This window comes from Maylandia zebra, unplaced genomic scaffold, assembly GCF_041146795.1.
Source record: "Maylandia zebra isolate NMK-2024a unplaced genomic scaffold, Mzebra_GT3a scaffold32, whole genome shotgun sequence".
Lineage (NCBI taxonomy): Eukaryota > Metazoa > Chordata > Actinopteri > Cichliformes > Cichlidae > Maylandia > Maylandia zebra.
In genome coordinates, this window is record NW_027490062.1 from 37,046 (window position 1) to 54,913 (window position 17,868).

Below are 17,868 nucleotides of genomic sequence, written 5' to 3' on the forward strand. Positions count from 1 at the left end.
TTTCTTTTTAAAAAAAACAAAAAAAACAACAACCCTATGTTCCTAATTGGGTTAGAGCCGTTCAGCATGGTTTGAGTGAGATTAAGAATGATCCTTGTCATAACGAGTCACTGCCGTTTATTTAAATAAAGTTCAAAGCTAGGCTTGCAAAACTTGAATGGAATTTGCCTCTGATGTTGCTGTATTACTGTGCTACAGTCCTGTCGCACCATGTCATTTTTTAAAAAAGAAATGTATATATTTTGCATGATTGTCTGGGAAATGCAACCACCTCTGCGCAACCTTGATTCATATGCAATATGTAATCATGTTTGTGTAACATGAAAGAAAAAAGAGAAAAAACGATGATAAATGCAAAGACTGGTAACAGCGCTAAGAACCATAAAGCAAGAGAATTTTTAAAAAACTGTGAGAAATAAACTATGCTCTGCCCATGACTCAATCTTTGCCTCTCTTGCTACCTCATCTCCTCTCACTCCATCTGCTGTCATCACAGCACACAACGGCATGTGCTGTGATGTTCACATCTCTGATGTGAACCAGCAGCTTTACAGCTGTGGCTCCAGCAAACATCAGCTGATACTAGAAATTAACCCTTTAAGACCTACCATTGAACGAAGTCCGCCAGAGCTTATATTATATTTTTACATGTTGTAGTGCCATTTTTGGGAGCATTTCAAGTTGCTATACATCAATACAACCACTACAGCCTAAATTTTAATAATATGCATGCATTAAGTGCATAGTAATTACATAAATTGCAAAAAAAAGTGCAATAAACTACAAAAAAATTGAAAATCGTTTTTGTTTTTTAACATATATTTCTAGTTAGAGAAATTTAAGAGGCTTATCCCTCAAAACTGTAAATACAAAAAAGTTGCACAAAATAGTTTCCCACCACAGGAAATTTATTTTGAGTGTCTTCATAGTTTTATTTTTGAAATACACCAATTTCTATACACTGCAGGGGGTCAGGGGTCACCAATGTGGAGGTAAGCATCAACGACACAGAGCTCTCAGTTCTCACTCCTTCTTTATTCGTCTCCAACATCAACTGCACATATCGCGCCACAAAACACAGGAACACACTTCCTCAACACTGGGTGTGAGTGGAGCCCTCTAGTGGTCCACTACACAAGAACTGATCTCCGGTTGTCAGCCACCCACCCCCAGAAGAGCCCCGGGCTAACCCCCTGTCACCAACCGAATTAATGGCCGGAAATCCGAGAAGGGGCGCCGGTCTCATCGGCTTGATGAAGGACGCCTTTCAGCCTCACCAGCAAGCTCTCCAGCCTCACCAGCCCGCAGTGGTTGACAAGAAAATGGTGGAAAAATGCTGGAAACTCATGGATAAGGTACTGACAGTGGTTTTCCAGTAATCCGGTTGTTCAGTGATGACGCGACGAATCCTACTTCCGGGCCTAAAGTAGTCTGAGTTTAATATGGCTTTTGTGTTGTTAACATGTTTAATGTTATGCATTTTCTTCTATTTGATCTCAAAAAGCTTCTAAAACAGTCAGTGATCACTGTTGACCTCCCTTGGCTTTTATTACCACTAATCATTGTGGATGGATTATCTCAGTTGTTCTCCTGGCTGAAGTTTGGTCCTTTTACAGCATCCTGCCATGCGATTACATTTGTTCCTGACCACCGAGAACACTCACGTTAACTTTTATCGAGTGGAAAAAAAGTTATCTTGTTTATATTATGCTAACATAGCTGTGTCGCTAGCGGTCACGTAGCACATCATTATATACCAGCTAGCCCAACTTCAGTAACCCTACAAACGTCACTGCTGTTTAGTTTTCTGTCTTCATTTATGCTGGAAGTGATAGCAGAGCTGTACGTTTGAATTTGTTTCCAAAACCCTGCAGTCAGGACATGCTATATTGTATTTAGATAGAAGCTAGCGAGCTAACTCCCTGCTAACTTCTAACTCCGTTAAATGTCATAAATTCCGTTTTCATGGATGCCTGGATGTTAAACTCAATTGTTACACCTGGTAGAGCAGAACGCTGATCATTTTATTAAAGATGAAAGACTTTAGACAGTTTTTCAACTCTCAGTAATGCCACAGTGATCGTTTGATATATGGACCTGCAGCGGAGTTTAGGTCCAGACTGAACAATCGGATAAATCCTTTGCAAGAAAGGGTTTTGAAACAGTAAACGAAAAACTTTTTACTTGACTTTTTTTCTTTTTGTCTGTAACTCGACATCAGAGACAAATGTGAGGCCACTTTAACTGATTTTCTTTTCTCACATATTGAAAAAAGATTAAGCTCAACTTTTCCATCCGCTCCTTCACTTAGCGTGAAACTGCGGTTATATTGAATCATCACTAATTCCCTTTGCATGACATGAATAACCTCCAGGACATCCACACAGGAAGGTGCTTTGGCCTAAATTTAAACAATAACCTGTAAAGCAGTCTAAACCTGAAGCCTAAAACTGGAGTACAGTGGTGTCTGATTGTCTAATTGGGGTCAGTTCTCCTGAATTAGGTCACATTCATATCCCTGGATAAGAAGAGGTGTACATATTGCAGGGGCAAGGCAATGTTCTCTATAGTCATTGCAGCCTATTTACTTTCTTTTGCAGTTGGCTATAACTAAAACAGATGAGCGGGAAGTGCAGAGAGGTGGTGAGACAAGAGCTCACAAGATATTAATGCAAGTGAGCTGATGTAGGAAGTAACAGTGCATCAGATAATAGAGAGTGAACCACGGCATGCATGTGCAGTGTTCTGTGCAGACTCATTTACACCTGTGCTTGTAAATGGCACGTTTGAGATCAAAAGCTTTCATACCTGGGTGGTATGTTTCAGGGCTGGGTGCTGAAAATTTTTACTGCCTTGCTGTAAAGTTGTATTGTGGGAATACATTGCCATCAAAGTAGCAAAATGAGGAATCTGAGGGTTTGGGGGAAGGGCTGGATCTGATATATAGAGTGAGTGTGCAAATGTATGCAAAAAAGAAACAAAACCCTGCTTGCATGTACAGTTGGTCCACAGCAACATGGGGAAAAGATGCACTTAAATGAATAGTGACAGGTAAAAGTTTCTGGTGAAGTTGATGCAAATTTTAGGTATTCAACGTGTTATTGTACTATGAGCCATTTCATGTTTATGGTCACAATATATTGGGCCTGCAAAGTTATTTGGTGGGTATGGGAGTATAATTGAGTGCAATTTGATAAGTAACCTTAGTTGTCAGGTGATTAGACGGGTAGTAAATGTCCGTCACAGATTAAAGAAGCAGTTCCTGGTCAAACTTTGATCTACAGCTTGTGCCACATTATTCTCCGATTACCGAAAAGACTCTATCAAGAAGATTATCATCATAAACATTAGGAAATATTGGCTGAAACTTTAAACCTTGACATCTGTAAGAATGGCATTTTTTTCCGGTAACATCACATTGCAAAAATCGTGACCCAGTTTTATGAGCTTAAAATTTATAGACACATCCATATCCAAACTTGCGTGCGATAGCTGATGATCTAGCTCAGGGGTGCTCACACTTTTTCCGCATGTGAGCTACTTATAAAATGACCAAGTCAAAATGATCTACCGACTACAAAAATCCAAAACATATACTTATTTATAAATATATTGAGGATTCTTTATATCTACAATGTATATACATGCATAACCGCAATATCCAATATTTCACAACACAATTAACTATGTAAATATTTTGTCATTACCTGAGTTTACTCTGATGACTTGCACTGAATTGAATCAGCCAGGGATGCATAGTCTGGACAGTAGCTGCTGACGGCCAGGTTTAAGAGAAAAAACCGAGAGCTAAAAATTTGAGTTAACTCGCTGACTAGCTTGTCAGTTTTACTACACTTCGCGCCGCTGTTTGCGCATGCGCAGCGACCTAAGCGTCAGAAAAAATCTGATGTCATCTGACTGGCTTCCCTGTATCAATCAAGTGACGGGATGGATGATAGGCTGGCATCTATTTTTTTTAATGCCATGCGATCTACCAATACTACCTTTGCAATCGACTGGTCGATCGCGATCGACGTATTGAGCACCCCTGATCTAGCTGGAAAACTGTCATGAAATCTGTGATGTCTCCAGTACCATACTTAGACAAACTTAAAAAATGTTTTACCTTGACTGTGAAACATGCACATTGCAGCATCTCACATTGCCACAGCTAAAGGTTTTAATCCTGTTTGTTTTATGGTTTTTGTTTTTTCGTTGTTTGCAAGTTAAAAATAAAAAAAACCCCATCTCTGAGCCGTTGCGTTCTCTGTCCAGGTGGTGCGTCTGTGCGAGAACCCCAAGGTGGTGTTGAAGAGCAATCTGCCCTACATCCCGGATCTTTTGCCGAATACCTACCAGCATTTACGCACCATTCTGTCCAGGTATGAGGGCAAAATAGAGATCCTCGGCGAGAACGAGTATTTCCGCGTGGTCATCGACAACTTGACGAACAAGACGAAGCAGACCATGAGTCTTTTTAAGGAGGCCAAGAAGAGGATGTACGAGGAGAACTCCCAGCCCAGGTAGGCGCACGTTATATCCGGACAAAACATGATTCATCTTTGTGGGGGGAAACAGAATATTGCACCAGCAGAAAGCCAGGATGGAAAAGCTGTGAAGCAGGGAGTATCTGAATACTGGGTATCTGAATCATGGCACAGTTAAAGAGCTAATCGTTGTTTTTCTTGGCTTCCTATCAATAAAATAATCCCTTAAACTCATGATAGTACGATAATTCCAGCAGTAAAATATCTCTGCTGACCGAGACCGTCTCTGTCCTATGGAGCACAGAACTGAGCTTTTTCACAACATCTGTTTTGACATGAAATAGTTGGAAAGCACAGATGTTGATGATTAATTAATAAAGATCGTTACCTAAATAGAATAAAAGCTTCACTAATGGGCCACCTTTGTCTGAAGGTCTGCTGTCAGCATTGGCTGAATTTTTTATTTTTATTTTAACCAAAATAAAAAATGGGTTCTTAATGAAAACCTTCCAAACTACCCAAGAAATACAACTCATACTGAGATTTTTTGTGTGCTATTTTTTTTTTCCATCAGATGATTAAAAAGATTTTAAAAAAAAAAAGCAGCATGCTTGCACTGCTGTGGAGTCATTTGTGAACATCTCTAACTCTGTGCATTTAAAATGAAGTACTGATGTCATTTAAGCTCTATAACATTAACCTGCAATCTTTTTGTAAATATTAATTTAAAGTATTGAAAAAGTTTGTCTTTTTTCTTGAAATGTTCTTACAAGTTTCCATCGCTGCGATTAAATCGAACCATATGAAGCAAAGTGAGCTTCATAGGGAAGTGATTGCACTTTCGCAATCATGTGTACTTACTCTGCTTCTCAGAAAGTCTTTGCTAAGGAAAAGTTCATCCTTCCTTTCACGCACTAAATTTTATCAAGTGTAAGATGTTCTACACAAACAGCTGTGTTGGCATTAGCAAATGCATGTATAGGTCATCGGAAAGCCTTTTAATTGAAACGTCAAAGCTGAGGCCATGCTCAGACGATGTTGTTGCCCAACTGGCTGTGTGCTCAGTATGCGTCTGCGACTTTTGGTTCAGTTTTTTGTCATGTGTCACCTTGTGCCTCTTTTAAACTGATTTACTGTTTAAAGAAAACAAAACAAGTTTGGACTAGATTATGCACCCGCACTGGTTATGTTCAACCCCAATGAGGGTGGACTCACTTCCTCTGAAAAGTAGCGTTTCGTGTAGACTGCTCAAACCAGGTATCTTCAAATGTAAAGCAAACGCAAGTGTAAAAGTCAATTTTCAACATTGCTTCCCTTCTTCTGCAGTTATGTTCATGATTTCAGCTCTAATTGGACATATTTTTATGAATTTGACACTTGAGTTGTCAAGAGTGGGGTTAGTTTGTCTGGGAGGTAGTGCAACCAACCACAAGTAATTTCACAGAAAGTGCTTTAAATGCATTTAACAAAATAACACCAGTTGTTTCAACAGCAGGAAAAGAAAAAAGCGAAGAAGAAAATGTCCAGTTGACTATTGTGTTTGTTGAGAAAGAGGAAAAAAATTAACTGTAGATCCATAAAATGTGCCAGAGGAGGGGGAAATGTACGAGACGAGTGGTACCATCTTTGATTCCGCCTGATTGTTTTGTACTCGAAAGTAGGGCTGAACGATTATGGAAAATCTAATCTAATTGCGATTTTTTGCCCCAATATTGCGATTGCGATGCGATATGCGATTATTTTTTAAGGTCTTTGTCTTCTGTATTATTAAACAAAGACAAGCAATACATCATATAGTATGGCCAATACTATATTACATTAATTTTAAACTGTTCTTTCCTGGAAGACAGACCTCTGTTATGATGACATGAGGTGATGCATGAATTGATGACTGACATTTTTATTTAACTTCTTCAATCACAACAGTATATTTGAACATACACAATAGTTTATTTTTAGCTTACAAACATCTGAGCATAAAGTGCTGACAAGGAACCCTGGTGTAAACATTAAAATGAAAGTCAGTACAATGTGCAGATTGCAGAAATATACATAAACAAAATCAGTGGCTTTACCACACTCAGTTTTTCGACATCTGTGAACTACTAGACAGTCATTCAATTAAAAAATAATATTAAATAAATAAAACTAATAAATAAAAAATACACACATCTTACTGATCTCTGCAGTCAGTAACATTACACATAAAGTGCAAACATAATAGCAATTGTATAAACACACACACAAACACGCCTTTAAAGTTTAAAGGCGTGAAATTGGACGGTCTAGTTCTGATTAGCGTCACCGCTGTCTCGGTGGAGTTTAATAAACTCGGCCGTCTGCTTCTTGCTATCTAAAATATAACCAGACACTGGCGTAAATTCTCGACTGTCTCATACTTCTGTTTAATAAGTTTTCTGTTTGACGTTTAGTCAGCTGTGTGAAAACCAAGGAGGAACCCACCCGGGGGATTAATAAAGTTTTATTTTATCTAATCTAATAACTTTAATCTCAGCCAAACCGATTTACTCACGAACAAACAAAACACTGAAAAAAGCCCAACAATAACATTTTTAGGTTGTCTAAGTGACTTATATATTACGTTTAACCCGAGCAGCGAAACTCCGCGGTGATCTGAAAATGATGTGCCGGGAGTTGTGCCGTTCTCGGCCGCATCAGTAACCCTCGAGCTCCCGGCTAGCTGTCGAGCTGGTGGGTAGCAGACGCCTCTGAAAACGTCGAAGCACTTTTGCAAATATGGGATATCTTGATAAACCGAGCAGATATTTGATGTTTACACAACTACTTTCTCGCCTGAAAATATGTTAAAAGTTTATTTTGTGACCCAGAAAGATTAGTATGAGTAATTTTAAAACTCAGTAGCGGCCGCCATTGCTGGAAACTGGAGTTTGGCTGGGCCGCGCTATGAATTCTGGGATATGGTAGTAATTTGGACAGCCTTATAATCGCAGTATAATCGCAGCCTTTGCGGTTAGAAAATTGCACTTGATCATGTCGCGATATTATCGCAAATGCGATATATCGTTCAGCCCTACTCGAAAGTGTCTGGCTGCTGAAAGCTTCTATTTCTGTGTGCATGCAAGAGTAACTTCCCCTTTTATTTAAAACCAAACATGGCGTTATAGAATACTAAAGACATTAGGCTGAAGATACCTGTTGTTGCTACGGTTTCCTTTCATTGTCTCTCTTCCTTTTCTCTCACTTAGGCAAAACCTTACCAAGCTATCTCTGATCTTCAGTCACATGCTAGCGGAGTTAAAAGCCATCTTCCCCAATGGCCTATTTCAGGGCGACAACTTCAGGATTACCAAAGCTGATGCTGCTGAATTCTGGAGAAGGTCATTCGGGGACAAGTGAGTTTTTGTTTCAGCTCTGTATTCTTATTCCTGGGTGATGCTCGAATGACTCATATTTCACAGTAATCCTTATTTATGTCATGCTGGCCATCGATTCCAGTTCATCTCTGGCTGAAACAAGCAGTTTTATCTTACTTACTGCTTCCTGCCCCTTTGCAAACAAAAGATTTAAACAGAAGTCAGATTACCATATTAGCATAGTCACATTCACGGGCAACATACAAACGAAAAGTAAAAAAACACAACAAAAGCGCTGAAACTGAGCATTTATAGCAGTGGAGGTCTGGGTTTTGGGGTCATGAGTTAAGGCTACATAAGATGACCTCATGATTTGAAACTGACTGTGAGCATCCCAGCCATTTTATTAGGGGCACCTTGTCTTCATTTTTGTGGCATTGATTGAACAAGGTGCTGGAAACATTCCTTCCAGATTTTGGTCTATAGTGACATGACGGCATCATACGGTTTCCCTATTGGACCGAGATCCAGTGCCTCTGGAGGCCATTTGAATACTATTGCTTGGATGTTACTTACTGTCATGTTTAGAAAACCAGCTTGATTGGAGCTTTATCACCTGATGTGTTATTCTACTGAAAGCAACTATCAAAAGATGTTAGAGATGCTTGTGGGGGGGAAATCACAGCAGATCAGCAGTTTATGAAATGCTCAGAGCAGCACCAACAAGCATGTCCCATTCAAAGCTCTTTCTCCCACATTCTGCTCAGTTTGAACTTAAGCAGGCAGTGGTAACCATATACATATGTGTCTGCATGCATAAATGCACCGAGTTGCTGTCATGCTCAAATATTAGTATTAATCAGTATAGGGCTGTTCGATATAACGACATATATCGGATGACAATATGAAAACGTCTATCGTTTCATTTTACGCTATCGTTTGTTTCGTGGTGTCGCAAAATAAAGTGTTTACGGCAATATTTTTTCACCGTTTTGATGGTCACTGTAGTGGCTATATTAATTTATTAAAGTTCTCTCTTTCTCTTATATTTAAAATAACCACACTAAGGATGGACAAGCGCCTGTTTTTATGCGTTGTTGTTAGCAACAACGACGGTAAAACCATCGCATGTCCGCTTGTTTATTTTCCACATAAACCTTTCACAATAAAGCTCAAGATCCTGTTGAAACTTTTCAAAATAAACGGAATCATGTGAAAAAATATGCAGAGTGTTTATGGATGAGAAGCAAAAAGGAGCCGTCAGGTGTCTAAAAATGTATAGTTTCATGCATCGGTTAAAACACTCGACTCCAGGTACACGACGCCCAGCTGGAATCACTTCAGCAACCCGAGATTCACAAAATTTACAGAAAATGTTAAGTTTTTGTGATTTTTATCGTCATTGGATGATAGATGTTTTATATCGGGATGTGAGATTTTGGTCATATCGCACAGCCCTAAATCGGTAGTTGAACACACGTATCTAATAAAGTCACAGTTGAGTGTGTGTATTTGAGGAAAAGCATACCAGGTCCCCTTTAGTCAACTAAAAATACACCTGTGTATATATTTAGAGTTGTGTCTTTATAAAGGTCTGCTGCCTTGTTAGCTTAGCAAATCTGCAATTTTATTACATTTTAGGTTCTGTTTAACCCCAAATTCAGTCTTAAATAATAGTGAAAGGCAATGTCCCCACAACAAACATTTGTTTCCTCTCCCTCCCTTCTACTCAGGACCATAGTGCCATGGAGGACATTTCGGCAGGCTCTTCATGAGTTTCACCCTATTAGCTCAGGTCTGGAGGCCATGGCACTCAAATCCACTATCGACCTCACCTGTAACGACTACATCTCCGTCTTCGAGTTTGACATCTTTACAAGGCTCTTTCAGGTACGTCACAAAGCATTCAGAGTAGTTCACTGTAAAATTGCACAGTTTGCACTTTAATAACATTTTAGTAAAGGCGGTGAATTACACGAGGATGCTTAAATTTGTTTATTTCTTTAAATTTGAGTCCCGCTTAGTCTCTCCTGTGTAAATGCAGCAGCAGTGTCTGAACCCACTCGCATATGTTTTTCTGTAGTGTTGCCAGCGATCAGAGTTGGTGTTTGTAATTTTATTGCTGCTAACAGATCTTCTGTCCTATATGCATTATAGTCTCATACCTGATTTTTGTTGTGAATTCAACTTCAAAAGAGCTGATGTACACAACATAAATAAAATGTTTGCATTTGTGAATCTGTGTCTTGTAGCCATGGTCATCTCTTCTAAGGAACTGGAACAGCCTGGCTGTTACACACCCTGGTTATATAGCCTTCTTAACCTATGATGAGATGAAGGCTCGACTGCACAGGTTCATCCGCATACCTGGCAGGTAGGCCTCACAGATCAGATATATCCTATAATACTTTTGGGGGGAAAATCCCTACTGTATTAAATATTTTGTTGCAGGAGTGTGAGTTTGTAGCTGTTGGTTGAAATAACTCTCTCTCACAGCTATATCTTCAGGCAGAGCTGCACTCGGCTGGGCCAGTGGGTAATTGGCTATGTGACAGATGATGGGAACATCCTGCAGACCATCCCGCATAACAAACCACTCTTCCAAGCACTCATTGATGGATACAGAGAGGGATTGTGAGTCGCATATCATCAGGGTTAATGAACTAGTATTTAGTGTAGATTTATAGCACTATTAAACTGCAAGCTGTCAGGGGAGAGTATTGTTTTTCAGCCTACTGAGTACATGTTACTTTAGGTTCCTGAATTAATAGTGAGGAGGGTGGAGTCTTTGTAGTAGTTCCTCAAAATTTAACAAAAAACCTTACAAGGAACAGGTTGGACAGTGTGGATGAAATGGTGTCACAATCGATGTATAATTAACTAGTTTGTGTCATCCTGCAGAGAAACAAACTTGTTTTGTTTTTTTTGTTTTGTTTTGTTTTTTAAGGATTTTATAATGAGAAATTGTTTGGCAGCCTCGATGAATTGTAAAAACATGGCAAGGTTGTTGCTTCTTACTGTTGATTTATAAAATCTGAAAATGACCCTTTTTTCATGACTTGGTTGCGTTTCTGTGTGCCGTGGTTTTCCAGCTATCTTTTCCCAGATGGCCGTGTACGGAACCCAGACCTTACAGGGTTGTGTGAATCGTCTCCACAGGACCACATCAAAGTTACTCAGGTTTGTTTCTCATGTGCGTGCATGTTTTTAATGCAGAGAACAAATACAGATGCATAAAATGACTGATTTTAGGAATAAATCTCTACAGGATGAGAGTAACATGAGCAGCCGGTGTTGAACGGTCTCCCTTTTTCCCTCGTTTCTCTGTGTCTTTTATTACACTGATTTGAAGCAGCTCAATAAATCCTGACAGGGATCTTCTTTTTTCTGCTGTAGAATTTTCTTTAAATTCAGTTTTTTGTGTTCAACGGTGCCTTTTTAAATAGGTCAATTAATAATAATAATAAGTCTTTGATTTAGATTCATTCTCAGATTGCAAGTGTTTTACTCCACTCTCTGATCTGCATGTTTAAACTTAAGTATAAAGTCTTTTATTATTATTATTTAATTATTAGTAGTAGTTCCTGCAGTAGAGGAGTCGTGTCATGTTCCTCAGAGTAACTGTTGCAGTCCCCAAAGTTATACGTTCGGTTCTTTGAGCCATAAGATCCCACAGTGCTGCTGAGTTTTAATAATGAAAGTGTGAAACAAAGGGAAGCAAAAGAGATGGGAACTCCGGCTAAAACAAACAAACAAAAGAGGAAGGAGTCCATGAACGAACCACACCAGACTGTCTGCTTCAGGCTTCACCCCTAAACTACTTTTTTTCTTCTTCCTTTTTTAACTAAGAACCAAAAACAAAATCCAAAACAGGCCTGTAGCAACAGAAAGACAGATGGGAGGGACAGAGATTCCAGTTACTGACCATCAAGCTTCAGCAGCCAATCGGCACTAAGAATAAATCTAACGTGAGATCAGGTTAACGAGGGTGCTGATAAAAACACAACAAGGTGACGACTGGACCAACGCACCGAGGTCACACGTAGCTGTAACTTTATTGTTTTATTAATGTTATCTTACAGTCAGTGAAGCTGAAGCACTTTCTTTTTGTACTTCCTTTAATAAAATCCTTCTTGTTACTAACAACTGTAACAACTTTTCCTCTTCAAACATAAAAGATTAAATAGACTTTACTGGCTGGGAACATAGACTTGCTAAGAGTGACACAAAGGACTTGTTTGCCATGAGTGAGTGATTAAATGAATGAATTTGATGTGCTGTTTATTCTTGATGGACTTTGGACTTTAGACTTCCTTATACGGAATTTATTTTGATTGTGGTTCACATCAGACGAACAATATAATCGTTGTCTTCCCAAGCGCAGTCGTGTTGTTCTCACTACTCTGCCTTCAGGACAGAAATGCTCTCCGGGCTAACTTAACAGATTAATTAATCGCAGCATGACTGCAGAGTTCTTTAGACATAGTTTTTGTTAAAGTGCTCCTTCTGCAGATCTTTGATGTACAACATTTATTTGACATCTTCAGTTTTATTTACATTATAATTCATCCTATCCGGGTGACTCTTTTTGTGGTAGTTTTCATGGTTTCCTCCTTAAGCTTTCAGTCTTGAAAAGACTTGCAGCTGTAATTTGGATTTAAATCCAAGCAAAGCCTTTCACAAATGATGAAAGCTTCAGTCTGCTCCTTTGCCTTTACCTCCTAACCTTGCTGTGTCTTTCCGTGTGTGCATTTCAGGAATCGGAGGGTCAGGGCTGCCCGTTTAGCCGATGTGAGATTAAAGGCACAGAGCCTATTGTAGTGGACCCCTTTCACCCGAAGGCCACTGGGGCTTCCTTTGCTGGTTTCCAGGGGTCGAGCAGAGCAGAAGCCGCAGGCAAGGAAGAGGAAAAGGATGATCGGCTGGAAGACCAGCAACTTGTCATGATCAGGCTGGCCTGCACCAAAGTAAGACGAGCACGTACATATATTTAGACGCTCACTGGGTGCTTTATTAGATGCAGCTGTTCGATTGCTTATTAATGCACAATATTAATCAAGTAATTGCTACAACAACTCAGTAAATTTAGCTAATAGATATGGTCAAGATGACCTGCTCAAGTTCAAGCCGAGCATCCGAAAAGGAATGAAAGGTGATTTGAGTGATCCTTATCGTGTAAATATCTCTGAGGAATATTACAAGCACTTCATCCGCTACAAAATCCGTAAATCAATGTGTGGGTGTGCAGGTGGAGCGCCCTCCGTCTCCAGTGTCTCAGCTGCCTCCGGTGCCTCTGCGACTGGACCTCTTACAGCAGAGGTCCTCCACCTCCCATAGTGCACTGAGTCAGGGAGCCACAGTCAAAGTAAGTGTACTAATAATAATAATAATAATGGATTGGATTTATATAGCGCTTTTCAAGGCACCCAAAGCACTTTACAATGCCACTATTCATTCACTCTCACATTCACACACTGGTGGAGGCAGCTACGGTTGTAGCCACAGCTGCCCTGGGGCAGACTGACAGAAGCCAGGCTGCCATATCGCGGCATCGGCCCCTCTGGCCACCACCAGTAGGCGGTAGGGTAAAGTGTCTTGCCCAAGGACACAACGACCAGGACAGAGAGCCCAGGGATCGAACCCACAACCTTCCGGTTACAGATACGCTTCCCAACCCCCTGAGCCACAGTCCCACTAAAGACAAAAGCCTTTGAGACCGACTATCTGTGGAAAAGAATTCAAAGGGTGGAAAAATAGTTTTTAGAAAAACACTTGCATTGGCCAAAGGTGCATTCAAGACTTGCTGGTCACTGAAATATTCTCACTCTGAATAGTGCCTTTAAGAAGAGCCCTGTGCAAACATACACTAAGAAGTTGAACCAGAAGTAATAACTGCTCAATCATATGGAAGTCATATGCAAAGTGTTAAGGCCAACACCTGCTGCTGGGACACAAACTTCATTACAAGAGCAGTACATTTAGGTCAGAGTAATATCACAAACTAACCACCTCCTGTTACCAGCTTTAACTCATTTTTTATATCAATAAATACACGTATATGAGTAGCTAACGATATGAATATCTTCTCTAGAAAAGAGCATTTATAGTTTTAGTTGTGATCATAAGAGCCTGTGAGATAAATCTGTAATGAGCCCGTATATTTTAGTCAATATTTCCTAGAAGCCTTGAAGTTGTCAGATGTCCATTTGATAGTCAAAAATAATCATGTGTTAATGTGGCTGCAGATTCCTGGAAATTATGTAAATTGGCTAAGTGTTGGTATTCACAACTGCTCGACTGTTTGCCTGTGACTTAAAGATTAATAGTGATGCCTTTTTATTAAACCTCCAGTGTGCTGCCAGCCCTGCTAACACAATTATTGTTATTACCAAAATAGGATGTGTGTGTGTGTGTGTACTTGAGTCTTCACATCTCTAACAAAAAACATCCTGTCCTGTGTCTTCTGACCCAGATGGTAGCCACTCACAGGGACAAGCCTCTACCTCTGCCTCCAGCACTGAGAGAGCCTCCCCCTCCTCCCCCACCGGAGCGCCCCTCCCTGGTCGGCCAGGAATCCAGACTCGAAAGGAGACCCCTCCCCTCCACCCTGGACCAGCCAGCCTGGGCAGCAAACTACATGGTGCCACGCCCTGCAACGAAGGCCCCACCACAACAGGGCTATATGGCGCTGTCTTTAAGGGAAAAATATAGATCTTGGGTTGTTAGAAATACCGGCAGATCAACAAACATGCTCAGACCTTCCGGCAGGTAATAAAATGTGCTTATGTGTGTGGTTATGTAATTGTATAGTGAATTGCAGAGAAAAAAAATCTTGCTGGGAAAGGTTACAAGTGACTTTCAAACAGTTCGTAGAGTGAAAAGTGAGAAAGTTGGTCTATAAACAAGTTAAAGGGATAGTCTGACACACAGTAATGCAACCCTCAAATCTGAAGCTGTGTATTTTGTCCAGCAGGGGGCTCTCGAGGTTCCCATTCCTTAGAGAGAACTCTCTTTCACTTATTTGCTGTTTTTCACCTCCTTAAATAATTTAAAGGACAGTGCTTGAAGATGAAGGCAGCTGGATCTCAGCTTGTCTCTTTGATTAAAATGATGACAGTGTCTAAAATGTAGGGAATTCGAATGGATAGGAAATCTGCTTAAATTTTAAAACTCGAAAGCTGAAAGTTGTGGTGTGAGCCTACAAAGATGCCTTCGCTGGGTCCATGCACGACTAATTAGGCTTAAAATGTGTAATATTTGGAAGCATTCATACCTCTGTGTGATTGGTGGATTTTTGTTTGAAGCAGAGCTAGATGTTTAGCGGTCTATTTGTGATGTTAGCATACTGAAATGATGAACTTTTGATCAGAGGGTTGGTGATTTAGCTTACAAAGGGTAGATTCAGTCATTGAGAATATTACCTTCTCTGTGAGAATTAGTTTGTGTAAGAGTCAGGCATAAAGGATCGCCAACAATGGCCCTTTTTAAAATCTGCTTCTAATACTTTTTCCTTTCTTTTTGTTTTTTGGTCATGTAGTGTTACCATGGTAACTAGACAAAATTTCAGATTATGAGTTAAGTGTAATTGCAAATAAGCCCTGCAAGTCAGCTCAGGATGCAGACTTTCCAGGCACACCGCTCTGTCCCCAACCACCTACAGTTCAAACCTGCTGTTTGCATGGGGCATCCTATCAGAAGAAAATTGACTTTAAGGGGACGGTGGCCTGAAAGTATAAATGACTTTATTTATTTATTTATTTAAAATCATGGAAAACTTTTTGAGTCCAAGAGTAAGATTCTTTAAATGAAAATGAGCACAGTTTGTTCCCCTTTAAATGATTCCTCCATCTCTCTCTGTCTCGCTGTGTGCCTGCAGTGAGGTGGGGGACAGAGACTCTGAGGACCCCCAGGATTACGAATCCATGTGTAACATCCAGGCCCAGGCCGGCTCGTCGGAGACGACGCAGAACTCTGAGCTGTGTAACATTCTCAGTTTCTCACTTCAGTGCTTGATCATTGTGGATTACTAACAGTAATCACACTATTTGTTCTAGTAGTAGTGGATAAACTGACATCACAGAATTAAGAATATCAGGGTAAAACCTCATTTTTATTTACTTTTTTTTTTCCCTCCAAGACCATCCTCAGCATTCAGCTGTTCCGCAGGACAAAAAGGAGGAGGCCAGTGTGGAGGATGTTTACGAGTATGACTTTCCCAGACCAGTGGTCCCTCCTGCCCCCGCCAGAAGAGCCCTGTCAGATATCGGCGGCCCTTCTGCAGCCTTCAGCAATCTCAACATAGACTCTGCAGTAGATCCCAGTATGTGTGGGGTTTTTTTGTTGTTTGTTTTGTTTTTTTCCCCCTTTTTAATTTCTAATGATCAGCAGGTGGCAAAATTTCTGGTTGCAAAAAGGGAGTTGTGGTTATTAGTTATGTCGTACTGAACACAGCGTGATTTATATTTTAATAGTGATCACCAGTATGCTCAGCTTGAGGCTTCAAGATGATGCACGAAAGAAACCGGTGACATCCAGTTCTCGTGTGCAGGCTGTTGTCCACGGTATTAATCTTGTTTTATTGCGCATTTTTCCTCAGGCTGGAAATAAAACAAAAAGTGCCAAACAATTTTTTTGGCATTGAAGCTAATCACAATTAAAGAAAAATCAAAAGGTCCAAAAAGAAAAGTAGTCTTAGTTACACTCAGTAGCAGTGGACAAATGAATATTAATTTGAGAAGTAATTAGGCTACATGAATGTAACTTGAAACTTCTTGTTTAACTTTGGCTTCAGCAAATTACTGCTTTAACCACACTGAAATCAGTGATGGAAATTGCTTTCATAGATACTCTAACCACAACGTGCTGCATGTCAGGCCAGCTTGTGAAACTGCTCAGGCGATTCATGAGGTCAAAGTTACAACAGAATCCATCGTGCCAGGCTTGAAGCTATGTGCTTCTAGATGAACTACAGGTAGTTTGGACCAATCAGCCTTCTGTTAGGAAGCCACATTCATTCTAGGAGCAAGTGTCACTGCTTGGCAGTTTGCTTGGTAACAGTTATTTTGAAACCAGAACTTTAATGTCAGTGATAACCTAAAGGCCTTTTTTCCTGCAAGTTTTAATTCTGTGACGCATGCTGCGTTTCTTTGCCTTTCACAGACTGTTACAGATGATTTATCCAGTGTTTTAGTTTTTTTAGAGTGCGGATACTTTAAGTTTTTAAGGACTTCCTAAATGTTTCTGTTTCTCAGATGTTTCAGGTTAGCAAATGTCTGGTTGATTGATTGAATCTTTATTTTGAACATGTTGAAAAAGTATAAAAAAAATAGAATTAAAAGAGACAAATGAACAAAGCAAACAAAAGGAAAACGAGCAACCACAACTCCAAATAACGTCCATGTTATAAAGGGAAGTTTTAAATTATTTTTCCCACAAATCATCTGTGTGAATGTAAATGTGTATTTGATGTGTTTATTTTGTATTTGACTCATCACGTTTCTTATTTTTCTTTCATTTTCTCTCATTTGTTTCAGGTATGTTTGTAGCAGGCGGCGACCCCGAACGTCCCCCAAAACCTCTCCCGCAGCGAGCCAACTCTGACCGACGGCCTCGTCCGTTAAACCGCAAGCCACCTCCGCCGCCGCCAGACCTCCCTGGCCCCTCCTCATCTGCCTCCCCTGTTCCACCTCCGACTATTCCTCCTTCAGGTCCTGGAAGCTTGGCCCTAAACGGGGAGATTGAATGCCTCATATCCCAAGGCTACTCCATCCAGGACATCCAGAAGGCCCTGATGATTGCTCAGAACAACCTCAAGACGGCCAAGAACATCCTGCGCGAGTTCGTCTCCATCCCTTCCACAGTGCACATCGCCACAGAGTCACTTTGCGCAGGCTCATCCTCTGTCTCGTCTCTCTCCACTTTGTGCCATTATCATTTACCAAGCACTTTCCTGCAGGGCCACAAGTACTTTCAGCAGTCTTTGTTCAGCGAAGGGACCCCGCACATAGTTGTGTCTGTTCATTACATATGATTCTGTAATGAAATCT

General features: G+C 40.3%; 1 protein-coding gene across 1 annotated transcript; it reads left to right on the forward strand.

Moving 5' to 3' along the window:
* The first annotated feature begins 1,189 nt into the window (after positions 1-1,189).
* LOC101484693 (E3 ubiquitin-protein ligase CBL-like) lies at positions 1,190-17,852 on the forward strand. Its single transcript, XM_076881615.1, has 14 exons — positions 1,190-1,355; positions 4,276-4,523; positions 7,715-7,861; positions 9,556-9,712; positions 10,075-10,196; positions 10,319-10,456; positions 10,915-11,024; positions 11,191-11,230; positions 12,504-12,789; positions 13,071-13,193; positions 14,295-14,590; positions 15,699-15,802; positions 15,960-16,142; positions 17,356-17,852. The coding sequence occupies exons 1-14, from the start codon at positions 1,212-1,214 to the stop codon at positions 17,850-17,852; spliced, it is 2,595 nt and encodes an 864-aa protein (XP_076737730.1). The 5' UTR covers positions 1,190-1,211.
* The last annotated feature ends 16 nt before the right edge of the window (positions 17,853-17,868 follow it).